Source organism: Passer domesticus, chromosome 14, assembly GCF_036417665.1.
Source record: "Passer domesticus isolate bPasDom1 chromosome 14, bPasDom1.hap1, whole genome shotgun sequence".
Classification (NCBI taxonomy): Eukaryota; Metazoa; Chordata; class Aves; order Passeriformes; family Passeridae; genus Passer; species Passer domesticus.
The window spans coordinates 20,132,140-20,153,237 of record NC_087487.1 but is presented as its reverse complement, the minus strand read 5'-3'; the positions used below and the strand labels follow the sequence as shown (position 1 = coordinate 20,153,237).

Here is a 21,098-nt window from a genome sequence, read left to right as displayed (position 1 = left end):
GCTTTTGGGGATGGGGCAGATGCTGCTCAGCCACTGACACAAAGTGTAGGGTGTGTGGGGTCAGCACAGGTGTCCCAGACCCTCTGCCCTGGCTGGTCCCTGGGTCCTGGTGCCTGCCAGGACCTGATGCAGCTCTGGGTGCCCCTCTGCCCCCCAGCAGAGAGTGAAGAGCCCAAAGAGTGGTGCCAGACTCAGCACTGCCCCAGCTGCCCCCCTGCCACCTCCTCCAGCCCAGAGCAGCTGGGGGCAAGGAGGGGGTGCCAGTTCCTCTGCCCAGGAGCCCGCTCTGGTGCTCAGCCCCTCGCCACCCCCTCTCCCCACACAGACCACACAGCTTACACGGGTTTACAAAGCACATTGGTTGAAGGGAACTGAACTCAGTGAAAAGATAAAACCAACCACGCGGCACATCTGAAAAAAATAAATTACTTTCAAAATACCATCATTTGCTGGGGCTGGGCTGGGTTTGCCTCCCCTGGCTCCACCACTGGCTGCAGCTCCAGACCCAGAGCTGTGGGCACTGACTGCGCCCTGAGCTTCTATGAAAATACTCTGTTCTTCATCCCAGGGCCTGACACAGGGGTGAGAGCCCCAGGGTGAGTGGGAAATGCAAACCCACCTCCTCATGCGGGCAGGGGCTTCTGCCCGTCAGGGGAACCCCTGTGCACAGAGGGGGGACCCAGGAGGTAGAATAATTAGTGATGCTCATCATCTTGCTCCACAGCAGCCCCTTCCATCCTTACTCATTCAGTGATCTGCTGGGTCATGCCTCCCCTGCCTGCAGCTTCAAGTCACCAGGTGCAGGGTGCAGGCAGGAGCAGGGGGGCAGCAGCAGAGCCAAGGCAGTTCCAGCAAAGTCTTCTGGACATGCCTGTGTTCCCCAAGCCCAGTGGAAGCCATCCCTCCAGCTCTGGGGGGCCTGGCTGGGTGCCTCAGCCCCTCTTAACCCCACCAAGCCCCCACAGCCCCACCAGCCTGGGCTACAACATGTTGTAGTAGGCCATCTCCTTCATGGCCTGCTCGGCCAGCGTGTGCTCGTCTGGGGGGTTGCCCACAGCCCCGTAGCCGTAAGAGTTCTCCTCCTCGAAGTCATCCATCTCCTGCTGGCCGTCCAGCTCGGTGTGATCAGCCCCAGCCAGCTCCATCATGGCATCTAGGAGTCAGCACAGGGGCACGCGGTGAGGGACCTGTGGGGAGGGCTGGGGCCAGCAGCTCCCCCCTCCCTGGGTTTGGAGCCCAGAACTGCCTGGGAGCCACAGCCCTGCTTGATCTGGGCTGCCTGGGGGCAGACATCTGGGCTGCCTGGGGGTGAGAAAATGTGAGCCTGCCGCAGCCAGCCCGGCCCAGCCCAGCCCAGCCCGGCCTGGCCCGGCCCGGCCCGGCCCGGCCTGGCCCAGCCCAGCCCAGCCCAGCCCAGCCCAGCCCAGCTCGGCCCGGCCCAGCCCAGCCCAGCCCAGCCCAGCTCCCAGGGCTGCGGGGCAGTCACGATGGCCAGCCCGTGCTGGGGACCCACCTTGGCTGTCCAGGCTGATGTCCATCACGCCGTGCTTGACCTTCATGTGCCGGCTGAGGTTGCCCTTCAGGTTGAACTTGCTGGAGCAGTAGGGGCACTTGAAGGGCTTGCTGCCGGCGTGCAGGTGCATGTGGCCCAGCAGGTTGTACATGCGGTTGAAGGACTTGCCGCAGACCTGCCGGCAGCCAGCCCACGGTCACCCCGAGCTGGCAAAGGCTCTGCAGCACAGACCTGGCCCCGGGGTGCCCCGGGGCTCCACCAAGACTAACGGGGCTGCTGCCCTCCTGCAGTCCCTCCTGGCTCCTGCCCAGAGCAGTGGGGCTCCCTCCCTCCTCCCGCTCAGTGTGGGGATGCAGTGCTGGTGCTGCTGGGAGCTCCAGAGCAGCCAGCGCTGGTCAGAGAGAGGCACTGGCTGCCATTCAGCAGCAGCACTGCTCCCATTGCAGCTTGGAGCAGATATTCCATACCCAAATGAGCAGGGGAGGCACCACAAAGCTGCTTCCATGCCCAAGGGCTCAGCCTGGCCAGATTCCTGTGGGCACAGCACAGCAGGACCCGTGCTCCCACATCCCCAGCTCCACCAGCCCCAGTCCCACCGGTACCTTGCACTTGAAGGGCTTCACAGGTGAGTGCACGATCATGTGGGTCTTGAGCGTCTGCTTCTGCACGAAGGTCTTGAAGCAGATGTGGCACTGGTAGGGCCGGACGCTGGTGTGGATCAGCATGTGCCGCTTCATGTTGGCCTGCAGGGTGAACTCCCGCCCGCACACCTCGCACTTGAACTCCTTCACGCCCTGCCGGGGGGAGAGCTTGGGCAGACCCAGGCACCGGGGCCACACGAGGGGGCCAAGAGTGGAGAGGGGACCCCATGGGCAAGGGATGGGCTCCTCATGCTGAGCACAGCACGGGGTGTATCTGAGCGCCCAGCAACGTGCAGGGGCTGTGGTGGGGGCTGGAGTCAAGTGCCAGCTCTGCTCTGGGGCTCAGCCCAATTGCTCCCCATTAACGAGACCAAGGAAAAGGGCAAGCACCCACACACAGCCTGCCCAGAGGGGCTCTGACAGCTCCTGGACAGGGCCCCCCAGGTTACCCTGCAGCAGGTCTGAAACTCCCTCCCCGAGGAAGGGAACCCCCAGAAGGGCAGGGGCTGGGTCCCAGAGGCCCCCTCACTGCATGTCAGTGACCCCAGCTAATGCCAGCCACAGGTGCTACTGCCCCCCTGCACCACCCACCTTCCCCCAAGACTGGGGGCACTGGGACACTCCTCTCCACCAGCACCCACATCCAGAGCTGGTACATCTCTGGGCACGATGAGGGCAGCACCCCAGAGGACCCTGAGCCCCTACCTTGTGCGTGAGCGAGTGCTGCTTGAGGTGGTGGATCTGGCTGAACTCCATCCCACACTCGGTGCAGACAAAGGGCCGGACGTTCTGGTGCTTCAGCATGTGGTTCTGCAGCTGGCTGCGGTAGTGGAAGGACTTGCTGCACTCCAGGCACTGGTAGAGCGTGGGGCCCTGGTGCGTGGCCAGGTGCCGCTTCAGCTGGGTGAGCGTGGAGAAGTCCAGCCCGCACTCCACGCACACGTGGCAGCGCCCGCTCTCGTGCTTCACCTCGTGCGCCTTCAGCTCGCTGGGGTAGGCGAAGCCGCGCCCGCAGAAGCGGCAGCTGTAGGGCTTGATGTCGGTGTGCAGCAGCATGTGCCGCTTCAGGTGGCTGGTCTGGGTGAAGGCTTTGCTGCACACGCCGCACTTGTGGGGCCGTGTGCCCTGGTGGGTCAGCAGGTGGGTCTGCAGGTGGCTGGGCTGCTTGAACAGCTTGTTGCAGTGCGGGCAGGAGTGGGGCTTGATGCCGTTGTGGCCCAGGATGTGGGTCACCAGGTTGTACTTGGAGGTGTAGGACTTCTCGCACATGCGGCACTGCCAGCGCTTCTGGCGGTCGCCTGCCTCCACCAGGTAGGAGTCGTCGATCTGCACGTTGATGTCCAGCCGGTCCAGCTGCGCCTTCCTGCTGTGCTCGCTGGTGCCGCCGGCCGCCTCCAGCTCCCCCGGCTCCTGCCAGCCACAGCCCTGCTCGCTCTTCACCTGCTCGGGGGACGCCGGCGCGGGGGCCTCCGCCTCGCCGGGGGACGGGGCACCCGCCTCGAAGGCGCCCACGGTTTGCGGGGCCCCCCCAGTGCCGCCGGCCAGGTCACTGCCCCTGCGCCGGCGCTCGGTGCCCTCCGGCTCCCGGTGCCGGCGCAGGTGCCGCAGGCGCCGGGGGGGCTTCCTGCTGAAGGTGCCCAGGTCGATCATCTTCATGGCACCGCTCTGCGCCGCCGCCTCCTGCCTGGGCTCTGGGGGCTGGGGCGCGTGGCCGGGCTGCCCCTCGCCCTCCTCGTCCTCGGGGACCGACGTGTTGTACGGCGGCTCAGCCTCCACCTCTGCCTTCTCACTCTTGACCTTGGGCATCAGCCTCACGGGCGGCCTCTTCCTCCTCCGGGCGTGCTTCTCCAGGGAGGAGTCTGCTTCCAGGGCGTCCTCGTCCTGCCCATCCCCAGGCGCCTGCTCCTCACCCTCAGGCTCCCCCGGCTCCGTGCTGGCACTGTCCAGCTGCTCCCCGGCCAGCCCCGGGAAGAAGCCAGTAGGGGTGACGGTGGCCCCGAGCAGCTCATTGTCGGACACCAGGCCCAGGACAGCAGCCTGTGCCAGGGACAGCACCACCACGGCGTCCGTCTGCGTCCCGCACTCGCTGAACCGATCCATCTCTCGCCGCCGGCCTACGCTGTCATGGCTGAGGAGGAGAGACACGGCCTGAGCCCCTGGCAGCCCCCGCCACAGGCACTGCACCTCGGGGGCTCAGCCCAGCCGTCACCTCCTCCTCAGGGAGCCCAGGCTGGCACCAGGGATGCCAGCTGTGTCCCCAGCACCACGCACCCAGGATGTGGGGACAGTGGCCCCAGGGGTTTCCACTGTCGGGTTGGGGCGAGGGGGGAAGCTGGGATCCAAGCAGGGAAGCTGGGATCCGTGCCCACTGTCAGCCTCTCTGGATGGGCTATCAGTTTGGCTGCTTGCATGCCCTCAGGCTCCTAGAGTGACTCCAGGGAACAAGTGCCCAGCAGTCTGGGAACCGGTCACAGCTGAGAGTGGCTCTGAGCTCGGGCAGGAGCAGCACAGGGAGCACGGACAGACCCACCACCGGGACACAGGCTGCCTGGCAGCGGGGCTGGGCACAGGCAGAGCTGTGCTGGCCCAGCCCTGGTGGCTGGCAAACCCGCACTGGGGCTCCCAGCACCAGCACGGCACCCTCCCCCAGCGGGGACAGCCAGGAACTTCCTCCTGCCGAAGGAGTGTTCTCCTAAACACAATTATTCCTGCAGCTACAACAAAGAAATCGTGCGGGGGAGGTGAAACAGGGATAAATTCTGAGCCAGATCCTGTCACAGTCCCAGGAGAACCCCAGAGCATGAGGAGACGGTGGGATGAACCTCCGCTGTGGAGAAGGGAAACCCCACAGTGCTGGGCATCATCCCTGCAGCCAGGTCGGCCAGAGGGACACTGAGCATGGCCGGGGACATCGGCCTCTCTCTCTGCGCTGCTGGCAGTGCCTGCTCCTGCCCACCCCAAGGTGTCCCCTCATGGCACTGCCCTGCGCCCCCAAACACCGGCCACAGCACGGGGCACGGCATGGGATGGTGGGGAAGGTCGAAACCAGTGTGAGAAAGACAGAGAAGGGGGGCAACACCAAGCCTGGCCACAGCCCCGGCGGCTCCGGCCCGGGCCCAGAGCGGCCGCTGAGGGGACCCGGCCCGGGCCGAGCTGCCAGGGCGAGGTCTGAGCACCCCGGGGCCGGGCAGCCCTGCCCTGCGGCAGGACACGGAGGAGAGGGAGAGGGAGAGGATGGGGGTGGGAGGAGGAGGAGAAGGAAGGGGATGAGGCGAGCACTAGTGCGGAGGCAGCGAAACAAAGCAGGGAGTGGGGGAGGGCGGCGGCGGGAAGAGGAGGAGGGCTGGGAGGAAGAGCAGGGATCAGCGAGGGGGGCGGCAGCTGGCCTGCACCGACAGCCCCGGGCCGCGCCACGCCGCCTGGGACCCCCTCCCGAGGGACCTGAGCTGGGACCCCTTTCCCTGCGACCCCGAGCTGGGACCCCCTCCCGTGGGGCCCTGAGCTGGGACCCCCTTTCCCTGGGGCTGTGAGCTGGGACCCCTCCCGAGGGGCCATGAGTGGGACCCCCTTTCCCTGGGGCTCTGAGCTGGGACCCCCTTTCCCTGGGGCTGTGAGCTGGGAACCCCCTCCCGAGGGGCCATGAGTGGGACCCCTTCCGAGGGGCCCTGAGCTGCCCTCGCAGCAGAGGAGAGGGGACACGGGACGAGGTCCCAGCTCTGTCCCCACGAGCCCAGCGTGGCAGAGGGGTCAGTGCCCCCCAAAACAAGCCCGAGACAGGAACAGCGCACCCGCATGTTGCCCAGACCGGAGAATCTCACAGGAACCCCAAAGAGAGGCGCTGAGGGGACAGCGGCCGCGGATCGGGCGCTGGGGAAGGGGACAGCCCCCCGCTCGGCAGGAAAGCCCAGCCCGTGCCGCACACGCTCCGTGCCCGCTCCCCGTGCCCGCTCCCCGTGCCGCACACGCTCCGTGCCCGCTCCCCGTGCCGCACACGCTCCGTGCCCGGTCCCGGGCCGCACACGCTCCGTGCCCGCTCCCCGTGCCGCACACGAGCGCGGTGCCGCCGCCGCTCCGCCCGGAGCCGCCCGGGAGCCCGGACGGGGCACGGCGGCCGCTCCGCTCTCCGCCCGCACTTCCCGTTCGCGGCTGGGTGCACCATTTCCCCACGCACCGCCAAGCCGGCTGGGGTCACGCATTTCAGCTCCCCGGACCCCGCAGCGCTGCCAGCCCCTGCCCCCAGCCCGGCCAGGCCGGGGCTGCTGTGCCCAGCAGGGACACGAGAGCTCCCCGGCCCCTCCTCTGCCCAGCCCGGAGCTGTGGCTGCACCCGCAGGCTCGCACCCCCGCGCTCAGGGCCCCTCCGGTGCCGCTGCTGGGAACCGAGCCCTCCTCCAGCCCGAACAACCTGCCTGTTCAAGGCCAGCCCTTTGCGCCAGGCTCGGTCCCTCGGGCTCGCTTACCCTCGCCTGCCACCCTTGTCCCAGCTGGGGACGTGCCTGCAGTGTCCCCTGTGCCAGGGGCAGGTGCCAGCTCCCACTCCACTCACCCACCAGGCTGGATGCACCTGGGCCAGCAGTGGTGCCCGCTGCCCCTGACCCTTTGGGGTTGTGAAATCTGGGGTTCTTTCTTCATTTTTCCTCCCACTCCGAGGCTTAGTTTTGGTGCAATCTCTCCTCCCATGTTTCCCAACACATCTGGGAAGATGCAGGCTCTGTCCTGGCACATCCTGCACAGCCTGCCCTCCCTTGCCCTGGCTGCTCCCCTCAGAGCCTCCACCAGCTCCTCACGCACCACCTGCTCACTTACAGTAGGCTTTTTTCATGGCTTTCACTTCTTTGTGCTATTTCACTTCCATTTCCCTCTCTTGCTCCATGATTAGCTCCCCAAACTCTCACTTCTCACTGGCTCCATTCCCAGTCCCCTCACAGGCCCAGAGGCAGCAGCACTCCCCAGCCACTGCTGCAGGGAGGGGAGGCCCAGGTACCCAAAATCCAAAGGGTTTGGGGATTGATGCACTTCTGAGCCGTGCAAGGAGCCCACCCTGCTGCCAGGGCTGTGTCCCAGCTCAGCCCTCAGGGTGAGGGCAGCCACCCGAGCAGTGCCAGCCCAGCTGGCCCCTGCAGCAGCCTGGCTCACCTGACCCTGCACGGGCTCCCAGGCTGCCTGGCAGCCCCGCTGCCACAGAACAGGACATTCAGCACTTGCTGCTGGCTAGCCCCACGGCAGGACCCCCACGGCAGGGCTCTCTGCAGGACCCTTCTGCAGCCCCTCTGCTCCCAGTGCCTGGGGTCCTGGGAGGTGCCCTGGGGACAGATGTGTGCTGCAGATCTTGGGAAAAAGCTCCCAAGGCACAGGATTGAGCCCCAGGACAAAGTGAGACCCTGGGCATTTGGGGCTCTCACTGGGGAAGGGGGAAGTAAAACTGTTCAAGACTTTTTACCAGAAAATGGCTGATAATGGATCTGATATTTGTGAGAAAACCTTTGATTTTATTTTCCCTTCTTTCTCAAAAGCAGCCTTCATTTAAATTTAATAAAGGGGAAAACAGGCTTTCATCTTGCCTGCAGATTTCACATAAAGCTGCTCAACCCCCCACAATTTCAAAAAGAAAAATGTTGTTTTCCTGAAAATCACAACTAAAATTATTCCTAAACCTGACCCAGCATGTCTGTCCTGCACCAGCCCAAGGATCTGGGGTCACCCTGGCTGCACTGCTGGCCCTGGCTCTGTGTTGGTGGTGTGTGCCACAGGCTGACCCACAGAGTGGCTCCACACACCTTGGCAGAACCAAAACTGGCACTTCTTGCCCCAGAACTGACCCTGATACAGAGGAACTGCTGCAAAAATGAGCCAAAGCTCTGAGAAACGGGCAGGAGCCACAGAAAACAAATACCTGTTTAAATTCACTCAGTGTTTCCACACCAGATACTGTCAAACCACATTTGTAAAGGAAAACTTTTGTTTTAAGGAAAACTTCTCCAGAAAAAGAAACCTGCACTGTCAGGGGCTCTGAGAGCCACAACCTCCAGCCAGTGACAGACGTGACATCCCAGTGTCACTGAAGGGCCTCTGGGTGCAGGGACGCAGTCTCCAGGGGCTTTGGCTTCACCAAACAAAGGACACAACCTGGCGTTTGCAGAGGGATGCTGAGAATGTTTTTAGTAAGAGCAGCTGGAAAACCGAGTTGGGGAAAGTGAGGCCCTGGGAGAGGCAAGGGCTCATGGAGGAGAAGGGTTATCAGAGCACATCAAACCCTCCCCAGCCCCTTCAGGGGCATTTCCTCTGAAAACATTCCACAGAACTGGGATATTCTCACTCTGATCACCGTGTCCATCAGTCAGAGGGAAATATTTACCCTTTGAAAATGCATGGTTATTGGCAAACTCTGACTGGGAGGGAAAAGGGAATGGTTTCAAATAACCAGAGGTTACCAGTGCTGCAGAACAAAGTGTGATGAGCACAGAGCTGCCTGGTTCCTCCATTATCTGCCCAGGGATCTGGGATCCAGCCCTGGCACCTGGCGTGAGCGGGTCAGGCTCGGACAGCAGCAGCTGAGGGACAGAGCTGCCATCCAAATGCTCTTCCCAGCACACAGACACGTGTGCTGAGCTGAGACATGCCACCCCTGCTTCCTCTTCTGCTGGAAATCCCCTTTTTCCTCCTTCTGACACTGAGGCTTTATCCCTCTGTTCCTCCTTCCCTCTGCTCTGAATCCCTCTGCTCCTCCATCCCTCTGCTCCTCCATCCCTCTGTTCCTCCATCCCTCTGTTTCTCCATCCCTCTGTTCCTCCTTCCCTCTGCTCTGAATCCCTCTGCTCCTCCATCCCTCTGTTCCTCCATCCCTCTGTTTCTCCATCCCTCTGTTCCTCCATCCCTCTGCTCTCCATCCCTCACTCCCCACCCCCAGTATCCTCTGCTCCTCCATCTCTCCAGTTGCTCCCTCATTCTTCCCGTTTCCCTGGCAACGCCCATCTCGCGCCGAGATCTGTCCCCTCTCTCCCTCTTATCTTTCTCCTCTCTCTTTCATCTCTCTCCTAATCTCCCTCTCCATTCTGAACCTCTGTCCTTTGCTTCCTTTCTCTCCCTCTCCCATTTCATCTCCTGCGATGCCTCCTCTATCTCAGGGTTACAATTATTTGAATCTCACTTTAAAGAAATGATCTGTTTAATTAACCACCGGGCCCCGGCCCCGCTCCCGCCCTCTGCAGCCTGGCACGGCCCCTGCCCACACCCCAAAGTGCCTGCTGGCCGAGGACAGCGGGGTGACAGTGCCCTGCCATCCCCTCCAGCACCTGGCAGCCCTGACCCGCAGCCCCTCCTGTCCAGCCTGCACTTCTCCCATAAAAGATGGGACCAGGTGATCCCTGAGGTCCCTCCAGATCTGGGATTCCATCACTCCATGGTCCTAACACAGCCAGCACAGAACAGCAGCTCCTGTGCCATGATCACCCTTGAATTCTGGGTTACAGCAAAACAAGGGGAGACAACAATGCATGTGGAAAAGGTGTTTCCTGAAAACCAGAGCCCTGACTGCATCCATTTGGGTGTGGGTGTAGGGGAAAGGGGGAGGAAGGCAGGCTGCTCCCAGCTCTGGGGACAGTGACAGTGACAGGGAGCCTGGCCCTGGCTCGGGGTCACCTCCAGGGAGCTCCCGTCCTGTGGCACAGCCAGGAGCCAGCGGGGCATGCCTGTGGCCACCAGCACTGCCCCTGCCCTGGGGAGCAATCTTCAGGGAACTTGGTATGGGCTGAGCCAGAGCAAAGGCTGCAGCCAGCGTTCTGCTCCGGCCAGGGGCGGTCTGTGAGCAGCCAAAGCTGCACCAAAACCACACCAAAACTGCATCAAAACAACACCAAAACATCACCAAAACTGCATCAAAACCACACCAAAACTGCATCAAAACCACACCAGAACTGCATCAAAACCACACCAAAACCTCACCAAAGCTGCACCAACACCTCACCAAAGCCCCACTGGAGCTGCCCCAAAGCCACCAGTGGTTCATGCCCAGAGTGCTGCCCAGGCAGGGAGCACTTGGGAAGGGGATTCTTCTTGGCCCCACCTGCCTCCCCAAGGAGCTCCCGTTGCTGTGCCACAGGGCTCAACATCTCCTCCCTCAATTTGCAGAGCAAACTGATCATGCCTCAGGCCTGCTCTTCCAGGAGCAGGGCAGCGGTGACAGCGAGCCGAGCTCTGGTGGCACCTGGAGCAGTGAAGGGCCCAGCCTCACCTGCTGAGCGAGGGCTTTCCTCAGAGCCACGGGGCTTGGGGAGGTGTGAGAGCACTGTCAGTCCTCTGGGGACGGGCTGAGCCTGCAGCCTGTGTCCCTCTGCTCTGAGCACAGTGACTGACCACGACCGAGGGGCACCTGCCCGCCTGGCACCCGCACACCTGGCACATCCCACGTGTCCTCAGGGGCTCCTGCGTGAGCCCCCCACTCCCCTCTGGAGCCAAGACCCCCTCCACTCCCACCCCTGTGCACGCAGGTGTGTGCTGCAGCAGAGAGGTCCAGGAGCTGCCTTTAGAGATTACGGTCACCTCACCCCCAAAAACGCTGCTGCTCTGAGCCCAGAGGCAGGAAGAGCCTTTAAATCAGGTAACTGGGAAGGGGTGAGCTGAGGGACCTGGGCCCCTCTGGCAGCCCTGACCCCAGAGCGCCGGTGCTCCAGGGGTTTGGGACGGGCAGAAAATGGGTTCTGCCAGCAGCAGGAAGGGCCCCAGCCCTGCTGCTGTCCCAGCCTGGCTTCAAAGGCTCCACACTGAACCCTCGCTCTGCCTTGGAAAACAATTTTTGCTTTTAAATGAAATAAACAGGGAAAGAAAAGACTTTCAAGTTCCTCCTTGCTGTAACGGCTTCTCCCCGGCACAGTCCCTTTCCTCTCCAAAAATAGCCGAGCTATTCAAAAGAGATGCGAGAAGAAAAAAAGGAACTGAATAGAGGAAAAGGGAAAGAAAAAAATGGAGCCCCAAGGGGGTGGAGAAAAACAGAATGAAAAGACAGCAAAAGTAAAGAAAAGGGATGAAAAATAAAGGAGGGGGAAGAGAGAGACAGACAGAGGAGCTTTGAAAAGAAAGAATGCTGCCAGCCTGAATACAGGGAGCAGGAAAAAAGGGCCCTGAAAAGAAAGAGCCGGCTGGAATGACCTCTCATTCAGGGCTGTGCCAATCACCGCCGCGATGGAAATCCTTTCTTCTTCCCTGCATTCTCTCTCTTTCCAGCGGGGGCAGAGGGAAGAGGAAGAAAGGGGAGCTAATTCTCAGCACAGCAGAAAATAAATCTGCTCTTTGCGAAGACCCTGAAAGGCACCGAGGCGCTGACAAACCCGTTCCCAGCACTCACACACAGATGGGGACAGAAAGGAAAGGGACTCAGCAACGGGACCACCTTCACCTCCCCACTGCTCCTCTGGAAAATGAAGGAGCAAACACCCCAAGCAAGTGTGAATTCAGGTCAGCCCCCAAAAGCTTGCAGGAAAGATCAGGGATGGCTGTGGCAGAGGCAAGCCCAGGGGCTGGTGCTGCAGGGAGCAGAGGGCGAAGGGTGGGTGCAGCCCCTTCTGCCCTGCAGGACCCAAACCTGCCAGCACCAGCCTTCCCTGGAAAGGCCCAGCAGGGCTTCTGCCCGGGTCTGTGAGTCCCAGCACTGCCCCTGTGCCTCTGGCATCCTCAGCAGTGGCAGGGGTTGACAGAGCCTCGTGTGTGGAGATGGACCCAAGTGCCCAAACAGCCCCAAATGAACCAAGGTGCAGGAGAGCAGTGCTGGGGTGGACAAAGGGAGCTGACACCCAGAGGGATGGAGCCCACCAGGACAGCAGGTCCCCTGGGACAGAGGCAACAGGCAGCCTGGTGTCCTGCAGAGACCCGGGTGTGATCCCATCCGACCCCAAAGCAGCCCAGGCTGAGGTGAGAGGAACGTCCTGAGCCCCTGTGGGCTGGACACAGCTCCTGCTCAGCATCCCCAGGCCTGGGGTTAATCATAAACTGCTGGGACTCGGGACAGAGCCATAAACGTGGCCAGAGGTCTGAGGAGACAACACAGGCAGGAGGAGCTCGGGAATCCTGGTGTGTGTGACCCAGCTGGCTGTGAAAGGGGAAACCCAAAACGGTACAAACGCTGTCAGCCCAAAGGGAACAAAGGATGTGAAAGAGCTGCAAGGAAGATCCCCACAGGGGGAAGGGTCTCACTTAAGGGTGTTACTTTCAGAAGCATCGCTGCCCTTATGCCTGGGAACAATTTCAGTCCAGTTTTGGTGTTCCCCTGAGTGGAGCCTGTCCATTCTGCAGGACAGTGGCTCCTGGGCCTGTCTGTCCCTGTGTCCCCAGGCTCTGCCCTGTGCTGGACTGTGAGGACAGAGAAATGGAAACACAGACCCGTCCTGGCACCAGCAGTGTCCCAGCAGAGCCAAGGGCAGCGAGGAAGGCAGACACACAATCCCTGTGTGACTGTTCAGTGTCCCACGGGCACTGGGGAGCACCCCCTGAGCCTGCACCCCGCAGACACTGCCCCTCAGAGCCCCCCAGCCCCCAGGCAGAGAGGAGCCCCAGCACACACAAACAGCTCCCCACGGCTCTGCTGCAGCTCATCCCAGCCAGGAGGGAGGGCTCCTGCAGGGCTGGGGCTGCTGTGCCCCCCCAGCCGGGCACTGCTGAGCTCTGCCACCACCCCGTCTGCTGTCCCTGCTGCAGGGCTGGGCAATAAGTTAATCACAGCCGAGGGGCTCTAATTTGAGCGTGATAATTAATACTCAACTGGGTAATCCTCCACGTGCGTGCCTGCTGGAGGGCTGTGTGGGCAAGGCTGCAGGGCAGGGGGACACTTCATGCTGTGTCTGCCCTCAGCTCCAGACTCTGAGCCTGTTCTGCCCTGGAGAAACTGCCCCTGTGTGCCACAGCCCTGGGACATCCCTGAGCACAGCACCAGCAACCGCAGTGTGCCCCAGGGCAGGTCCCAGCGAGTGAGGCACAGCTGAACCTGCACGGGGGACACCGACCTCCAGCTCTGTGGCTCAGGAATCACCTCTGGCACAAGGAATGGCTGTGGGGCTCAGCCCACACAGCCAGTCCCAAACCCAGTGAGTGCCTCTTCCCACAGGCCCCAGGTGGAGGCAGGGGAGGGAAGCAGAGCTCTGCACCACGGCAGGAGGAGGTATGGGCAGGAACTGGGCAGCACTGAGCCCCCTTCCACCCACACCAGGCTCTGCACCAGGCCACCTGGCACTGTCCCACTCCCAGTTTCCAACAACAAGGCTCTCTGACGTGTCCCACCATTACAGGAACAAACCCAGCTGCACAGCTGCCAAGACCATTTCTACTTTCAGATCCCCAAGGTGGGAAGTGTTTCAGATCCTTTTCTGCCCAGCTGAGCAGGTCAGGAACGAGTGTTTGGGAGGCTGGCTTGGACAGAGGGAGCAGGAGGCACTGGACAAAGTGGAGGCAGTTCATGAACTCCCAGCTCAGGACTGATCCAGGCCAGGTGTGGAAGACACATCTCCCCACATGGCCAAAGCCAGCTGTGCCTGCTGCCCCCACAGCACCTCGGAGATCCACAGCAGCACAGGACTTTTCCTGGGGGAAGGCAGAGCTGCCTGGTCTGGGGCTGCCTCGCTGCTGCCAGGTCACAGGGCCAGGGTGAAACGCAATTCCCACTCAGCCCGTGTGCTTTTGTGTGTCCTCATGCTGTGAAAGCCCCTGCAGTGCTCCTGACTCTGAGCAGAGGCCAGGATTTTAAACACAAACACACATCTTTCTCTTTTGCAAAGGAGCTGGAAGAGCGGGGTCTGGCACTGCTGTCCAGTGTCAGTGGCTGGACAGGTGACACAGACACAACCTGGCACTGGCACTGCTGTCCAGTGTCAGTGGCTGGACAGGTGACACAGACGCAACCTGGCACCCCGGGAGCTTGCTGGGAGCACTGCCCAGGGCCCTGCAGCTCGGGGCTGTCCTGCTCCTGAAAATGGAGCCCGTGCTGGATGAACCTGGCCTGGGAGCTGCCAGGGGTGGGTCACTGCCTGGCATGCAGGGCTCGGACAGGGCTGGCTGGGTGATGCAGGGGATGCAGTGGGAAATCCCGCTCATGAGCGGGAGGGTGGGGACAACTGCACCATTTGCTCATCCTAATTAATATTTCCCAAGGTCTCAGCGAGGCTGGGCTGTCTCTGCCTTGGTTCTGGCAGCTCTGGCTCGCCCTGGGCTCTGTACCCCTTGCTCTCCCTGTTCTCACCCCAATCTACACAACCCCTGCACTTAGTGCACGGCCATAAACACGCACAATACCCAGCTGCTGAAATACCTTCCTCTGTGTGCCCCTCGCTGATAACCAACAGCCACAGCAGCCCACTGGAGCCCCCAGGCTGGGCCAGCTCTGGGCAGCGATGGCCCAGCCGGGCTCTGCAGGGTGGCCAAGGCAGGCAGGGATGGAAGGGAAGGGGCCCAGCAGAGACTCAGAGCTCTGATGGGGGAGACCTGTCCAGCTCTGCCCACGGCTCTGCCTCTGGGAAAGCATTTTTCTGCAGAGGGCACTCCTGGCCTGAGGTCAGAGCTCCTCTGAGGGATGTTAGCTCCCAGAGGTGGTGCCCCCTCAGCCACAGGCACATGTGAGGGGGCTGCAATCATGGAATCACCAGGGCTGAAAAACACTCTGAGATCACGGAGTCCAACCGCTCCCCAGCACTGCCAAGGCCACCACGAAAACATGTCCCCAGGTGCCACGTCCACACATTCGAACACTCCAGGGCTGGAGACTTTGTGCACAGCAAGCACAGAATGGCCACAGCAAGGCCAGACTGATGGCTCTGCAGCAAACCGAGGGCACAGCCAGCAGGGCAGGGCAGCCTGTGCCTGGCAAGGGCAACTCAGGCTCAATAAACTGACAAAGAACTGACCACCGTGGAGCAGGGAGGTGTTTGGGCTGGGAGGTTAAGATGCCTACATTGTGGATGGCAGCGGGGTCAGGATTCAGAGTAGAAAGTCCTTTGTGAGGAAGGAGTCCCTGATCTGCCTGGTCACTGCAGCATCTCTTGGGGAGGTTGGGATGAGCAGGCCAGGCTGCCCTGAGGCCTCTGTGAGTCCTGTCAAACCCAAACGGTTCCATGGCTCCAAGGAGAAGCTCTCCCTTCAGAGCAGCCCGTCATGGGTTGGACAAAGGGAAACCTCCTGCCTGTTCTCCAGCTTGCTCATGGATTCCAGTCCTGGGCCCAGAGGAACTGGAAACCACCCAGTCCCCAGTTAAACCCCCGAGCCAGGGGCTGGTGCTGCGGGACATGGGGAGGGCCTGGCATGGGGGGTGTGGGAACAGACTGGAGCTGAGAGAAGGGAGAAGCAGCCAGGAGCACACCCGGATTAAAACTTGAAAGTGAAAGAAGGGGAGAGACAGAGCTGGTTAAACCGGGCTAGCATGGTGAGGGACAGGGTGCCAGGAGAGAGGCAGAGAGGGGAGAAGGGCCTGACACCACAGAGAATGGGCACGAGACAATGCTGCTGCTGAGAAACAGGAAAGATAAATTTAGAGGCAGTGGTGAGCACTCTTCCTCTGGAAGCTCTGCCTGTCCTTCCTCCCCGTTCTCCTTGTCCAGGTCACCCCCAGCACGGGCAGGACGCGGGCTCCAGCCTGGTGTGGCTCTGATGGCCGGGGGCCATCCCGGGGGACAGCCAGGGCTCAGAGCAGGCAGGAGCAGCCCCCAGAGCAGCCCCTCACTGCCCACCCTGGCTGCTCGTGGCTCCCACCCGCAGTCCCCAGGAAATTCCTGTTCTGCATTTCCCAGCACAGCACGGGGTGTGCCCTGCCCGGGCACGGAGGAGAAGTGGAAGTAAAACAATGAGCAGGGCTCTGTGCTGCTTCCTGCCCCCTGCCCACACTGCCCAGCACGGCCCGGCTCTGCTCCCTGCCAAGCCCTGCCCGGGCCAGGGTCTGCACAACGACCTCAGGGCTCCTCCCAGGGCCTGAAGGGGCTCCAAGAGAGCTGGAGAGGGGCTTTGGACAAGGACCTGGGGTGCCAGGAAGAACGGCACCAGACTGCAGAGGGCAGGGAATGTCACAGGTTTGCCTGGGGAATTCTCTGGGGAATCTCCCAGAGAAGCTGTGGCTGCCCCATCCCTGTCGGTTGAGTTGGATGGGGCTTGGAGCAACCTGGTGGTGAATCTCCAGGGCCACAAGATGTGCCCTGTCCTACCAGAGCTCCTGCCTCGCGCAGCCATGGTGCTCCCCAGTATCCTGGGTCATCCCTGGAGAAGATTCACCCGAACTTTCTGCAAGTTTCTCTTTGCTCTGCACAGCAGAGCACCCAGACACTGGTCACTTGAACTGAAAACTGTGACACTTTGCAGGGAACATTGTCCAAACACCCTGAGGACCAGGAGGTGGACAGGGACAGGGACACTGCAGAGCTGCCCACAGCTGCTGACATATTGTTCCTGTTAATTTTCACTAGAAATACTCGACTGTCACTCAAACGACAGGACAGCTGCAAGGAAAGGCCATGAAAAGTCAAAAACGTGTTTCCCCCCTTTCATTTAAAGTTTGGGAAAGAAAGTTCATCATCGCTTGTTCCCTTTGGGGGCGAGCCCTCTGTTGAAGCTGCAGCCAGGCGAGCAGAGCAGCCTCCCTGTGTGCAAACACAGACCCCCAAAGAGACAAACACAGACCTTCCTCCACAGCTCGGCAGGAGCACCTCCTTCCCCTCTGACATGCCACATTTCACTGTGCTTTGGGCAGAAACTGGGATTGAGGCAAAGCCATGCTGGGCCCGGGCTGTGCCAGGTCTTCTCCCACAGCCACTTCCAGGGTGAGGGAGAAGGAGGGGAGGGTGAGCAGGGGCAGAGGAGAAAATGTGGGACAGAACCAAGGGAGAACACTTGTCACTGATCATGGTGTCTGTCCCCAAGGCCAAGTCCTTGGGAAGGGCATGACTCACCCTGAGGACTCCAGCCACAGCAGCACAGAGGATGGGATGGGGCACTGCTGGCACACCCCATCCCATCCCATCCCATCCCATCCCATCCCATCCCATCCCATCCCATCCCATCCCATCCCATCCCATCCCATCCCATCCCATCCCATCCCATCCCATCCCATTCCTCCAGCCCCTCCGTGGCACACGTGCCCTGAGCAGGTATTTGGGGCACTCCAGGAGCTGGCACCTGAGCCCAGACAGGTGGGCTCTGTGGGCCAGGGGTGTGATGGGGCTCAGGAAACCAAACCTGGGAGCAGGGGGCAGAGGGCAACCAACCCAGCAGGAAGCCCCCTTGACACAAGGCTAGCCCTCATCCCCGCACTGCTCTGGCCTGGCAGCCCCAGGGACGTGCCCAGAGACTGGGCTGAGCTGGAGCTGACCTCTGCACCAGGAATGAATAACTGAAATGAAGGAGTGCAGGCAGCCCCTCTCATAGGCTGTGATGCTGAGGCTGCTGTCTCCCCGTGACCCCTTGGGGTCCCATGAGAGCCATGCCTGGAGCCTGCCTCCCACCCAGGATGCACTTGTTTAACCCTGTGGCCAGCCTGAGCCCCCACAGGGTCCAGCTGTGCCTGTGGGAACCACCTGGATCCACAGCTCAGGGGAGCCAGCCCAAACCTGGGCTAGGGGAGCGACCGAGCCTGGAGCACGGCGTGGGGAACAGAGCGAGGTGTGGGACACAGGAGCGAGGTGTGGGGCATGGGACTGAGGTGTGGGGCATGGGACTGAGGTGTGGGGTACGGGACTGAGGTGTGGGGCACGGGACTGAGGGTGGGGGGCACGGGAGCGAGGTGTGGGGCACGGAACCGAGGTGTGGGGCACGGGAGCGAGGTGTGGGGCACGGAACCGAGGTGTGGGGCACGGGAGCGAGGTGTGGGGCATGGGACTGAGGTGTGGGGTACGGGACCGAGGTGTGGGGCACGGAACCGAGGTGTGGGGCACGGGAGCGAGGTGTGGGGCATGGGACTGAGGTGTGGGGCACGGGAGCAGGGCGTGGGGTGTGGGAGCTGGTGGAGCTGCAGGCTTTGCAGCAGGTGGGGCCAGGCTGCAGCCCGGGGCAGGTCAGGCTCTGGGCTGCCCCTGGTCACCCTTCTCCTCCTGCACAGCTGCTCACAAGAAAAACCCTAATGCCTGACTAATTAATCCATTATAACTAATTTATCCATGGCACCCTGTTATGGCCAGCGCTCCGGAGGGCTTTCACACGGCTCCCCTCAGTGCCTTGCTCGGCTGCAGGGCTCAAAGGCCCCCCAGTCCCCCCGGAGCCCCCCGGGGTTCCCCAGGGGTTCCCGGGTGCTGCGGGCTGCAGGAGGAGCGGGACCCGCCTGCTGCGGGCCCAGCCCGCACGGCCACCCCGCACTCCCGAGCGCTCTGCCCAACACGGGGACCCCCGGACCCCTCCCGCGGGCCGCGGCAAACACCGGGAACCTGCCGGGCTGCGGGGAGCGGAGCCGCGGCGGGCGCGACCCCGGCCCGAGCATCCCCCGCGCTGCGGGTCCCTCCGCCCGCGACCCCCGCCCGCAACAGGTCAGGGACCCGCCCCGCGCCTCCCCGCAACTTTCCCGGCCGGGAAACTTTGCGCTGGGCCGCGGGGAAAGTTCTGGGGGGGTCCCGGGAGGGCGGCCCGGCACGGAGCGGGACCCCCGCCCGCCCGCTCCGCCGCCGCCATCGCTCGGTGCGGCCGGGCGGGCGGCGGGCGGCGGCACCGGGGGCCCCGCTGCCGTGCCCCGCGGGCAGCGGGCGGGGGCTGCGCTCCGGGGGCGCGGGGGGTCCCTGAGGACTCACCGGCGGCTCCTCGGGGCGGCGGCGGCGGCTCCGGGCCCGGCGCTGGGTGCGCAGGAAGGAAGAAGGAGGGAATGAGGCAGGGCTGACGTGAAGGGATGCAAAGCAGCTCCTCCTAACTCGCCCGCCCTTCATCTTCCTCCCCCTCCCCAACTTGCCCGAGCACCGCGAGCCGCCCCCCCGCCCCGGCAGCGCCTTCCACCGGAGCGGGGCCGCCTCGGGAGCGGACTGGGGGGCCGGGGGGGCCGGGGTGGGAGTGGTCCCTGCGCCCATTATGTCCCCGCCAGCGGCACGGGGGTCATTCTCTAGCTGCCCCTCGTTCCGGGGGGCTGTGACCCACGGAACGGCGCCGAGGAGGGGGTCCCTTCTCAGGACACCCACATCCAGCTGGGCGCCTCTCCTCCGCCGTGGGGGAGGGAACGCTCACGGGCACCCCAAAAAGCTGGTGGGGATTGATGGCAAGGACTCCTCTCGCCCCAAAACGGGACGGCAGGAGTCAGGGCTGCTACAGGAATTGGAGGGGCTTGGGGGGATGCCGTTCACCCGACACAAAGAGGCGGAGGGAAGGCTGCGGTGGGCGGCAGGAGGCGGCCGGAGGAGCGGTGTGGGATAGGGAAGGGCAGCGGGTGACCCTGAAGTTGCAGGGTCTGGGAAAGGGGGTGCTCTTGGCTCCCCCAAAAAGGGAGAGTTCCGTGGCTGTGGGGATTGGTGGCAGGGGGCGGCTGGCCCCAGAGGAGGGATGGGGGAGAGGTGGCACGGGAAGGAGAGGGTGGCAACAGCCAAGGATCTGCGGGCTTGGCTCCCGTCGTGAGGAGGAGGAGGAAGAGGAGGAGGAGGAAGAGGAGCCGGAGGAGGGTCTCCCGCAGAAGGAGCGTGCGAGTCAGCCGCGCCGGGCTGGTGTGTCGGGAGACTCCCATCTCCATGGAAGCAGGTGGCGCCGGCCGGGCTAATCGCGGCAGAGGGAGTCTCCACACGCAGCCCTTTGTCTGGGCTCACTTCTGCTTTTCTGCTTGGGCTTTTTTCGCGCTCGAGGTGAAAGCTGAGCTCCCCGCCCTGTCCCCCCGCCGCTGCCGGTGCTCACAGCCCCCGCCGGTCCGGGCCCCCGGCACGTCCCGCTGCTGCCCGGCCCGGCCCGGCCCGGCGCCGCCCGGTGTCCCCGGGTGCCGCACGCGGGCTGCAGGCGGCTGTGCCCGCAATGGGCGCGACACCGACGGCGGCGGCGGGCGGCCCGCTCTGCCCGCCCGGTGCGCTGCCGGGGCCGCGCTGCGGCCGCACATGGCGGGGCACGGAGCGCCGCACTGGGCGGGACGCGGGGGGACACGGAACAAAGGGGGCGCACAGCGGGACGCAGGGCGGGGTGCACCGTGTGACCCGGAGCGGGACCGGGCCGGGCCGGGCCGGGCCGGCACCGCCGGCTGTCAGGCAGCCGCTGCCCGCCCGCTCCGGCCAATCAGGACGCGCATTCAGAAGGATGCGGCCACCTCAGCCAACCAGAGCGCGGGTTCAAGAGGACGCGGCCATGCCAGCCAACCAGAACGCGGGTTGATGAGGCGGCCGCCTCGGCCAATCAGAAGGAGGAGGCCCGCGGCCGCGGGCGCCCCGGCCAATGGGGACGCGCGGAGTGCCGGTGGGTCCCGCGGCCGGTGCCCGCCCTTTCCCGCACTGACCGTCCGTGCGTGCCCCGCGTGTCCGCGCCGTGCCGCCCTCCCGGGCAGCGCGCCGTGCCCGCCGCTGCCTCGCGGGACTGCCCCGCCCTGCTCGCACACTCCCCAGCGCAGGCCGCTGCTGCGGGCGCTGGCCGGTGCGTGCCGCGCGGGGGGAAGCGGCACCGGGCAGGGGCCGGTGAGCGCCGCTCCCGCCGGGCAGACAGCGCCGCTGGCCCTTTAAAGGAGGGCGTGGCCTATCACACAGCCCCGCCCCCCGCGAGCCGCCGTCCCGGCGGGGCGGGCGCGCCCCCTGGCGGCGCGCGGGGAGCGGCGGTCCCGGTGCTCCCGGTGGTCCCGGTGCGGGCGGCGCCGCCGCATCCCGGCTCCAGGCCTGCCCGTGTGCGGGGAACGGCCGAGCCCGCCCCGGCGGCAGGCCCGGTGCAGCCGCGCGGTGCCGCCGCCCGGGAGCGGCTTTGATCGTGCCCGCGGCCCGGCGCTCCCGGGGTCACCCCGGGCTCGGCCCACCGCAGCCCGGTGCGCTTCCGGGGCGGCCGAGGGGCTTCCTGCGG

General features: G+C 63.7%; 1 protein-coding gene across 5 annotated transcripts; it reads right to left on the bottom strand.

Moving 5' to 3' along the window:
- Positions 1-340: 340 nt before the first annotated feature.
- ZNF710 (zinc finger protein 710) lies at positions 341-20,678 on the bottom strand. Of its 5 annotated transcripts, none has more exons than XM_064389489.1 (5): positions 20,551-20,678; positions 2,860-4,282; positions 2,116-2,307; positions 1,514-1,688; positions 341-1,153 (listed from the first exon to the last, which is right to left on the bottom strand). In XM_064389489.1, exons 2-5 carry the CDS (start codon positions 4,252-4,254, stop codon positions 981-983), a joined length of 1,935 nt encoding a protein of 644 aa, XP_064245559.1. In that variant the 5' UTR covers positions 4,255-4,282; positions 20,551-20,678; the 3' UTR covers positions 341-980. The 5 variants fall into 5 exon arrangements, with proteins under 5 accessions (XP_064245559.1, XP_064245558.1, XP_064245557.1 ...); XM_064389488.1 differs by lacking the exon at positions 20,551-20,678 and adding an exon at positions 18,887-19,277; XM_064389487.1 differs by lacking the exon at positions 20,551-20,678 and adding an exon at positions 6,700-10,574 and having other exon boundaries at positions 2,116-2,298.
- Between the last annotated feature and the right edge of the window lie 420 nt (positions 20,679-21,098).

Coding starts and splice junctions, on each gene's coding strand:
- ZNF710 (XM_064389486.1), bottom strand. CDS start 6,878: ATGTGCCAGGACAGAGCCTGCATCTTCCCAGATGTGTTGGGAAACATG. Junction 1,689..2,115: donor TGAAGCCCTTCAAGTGCAAG/GTACCGGTGGGA, acceptor GGCTGCCGGCAG/GTCTGCGGCAAGTCCTTCAA. Junction 1,154..1,513: donor CATCAGCCTGGACAGCCAAG/GTGGGTCCCCAG, acceptor GCTGACTCCTAG/ATGCCATGATGGAGCTGGCT.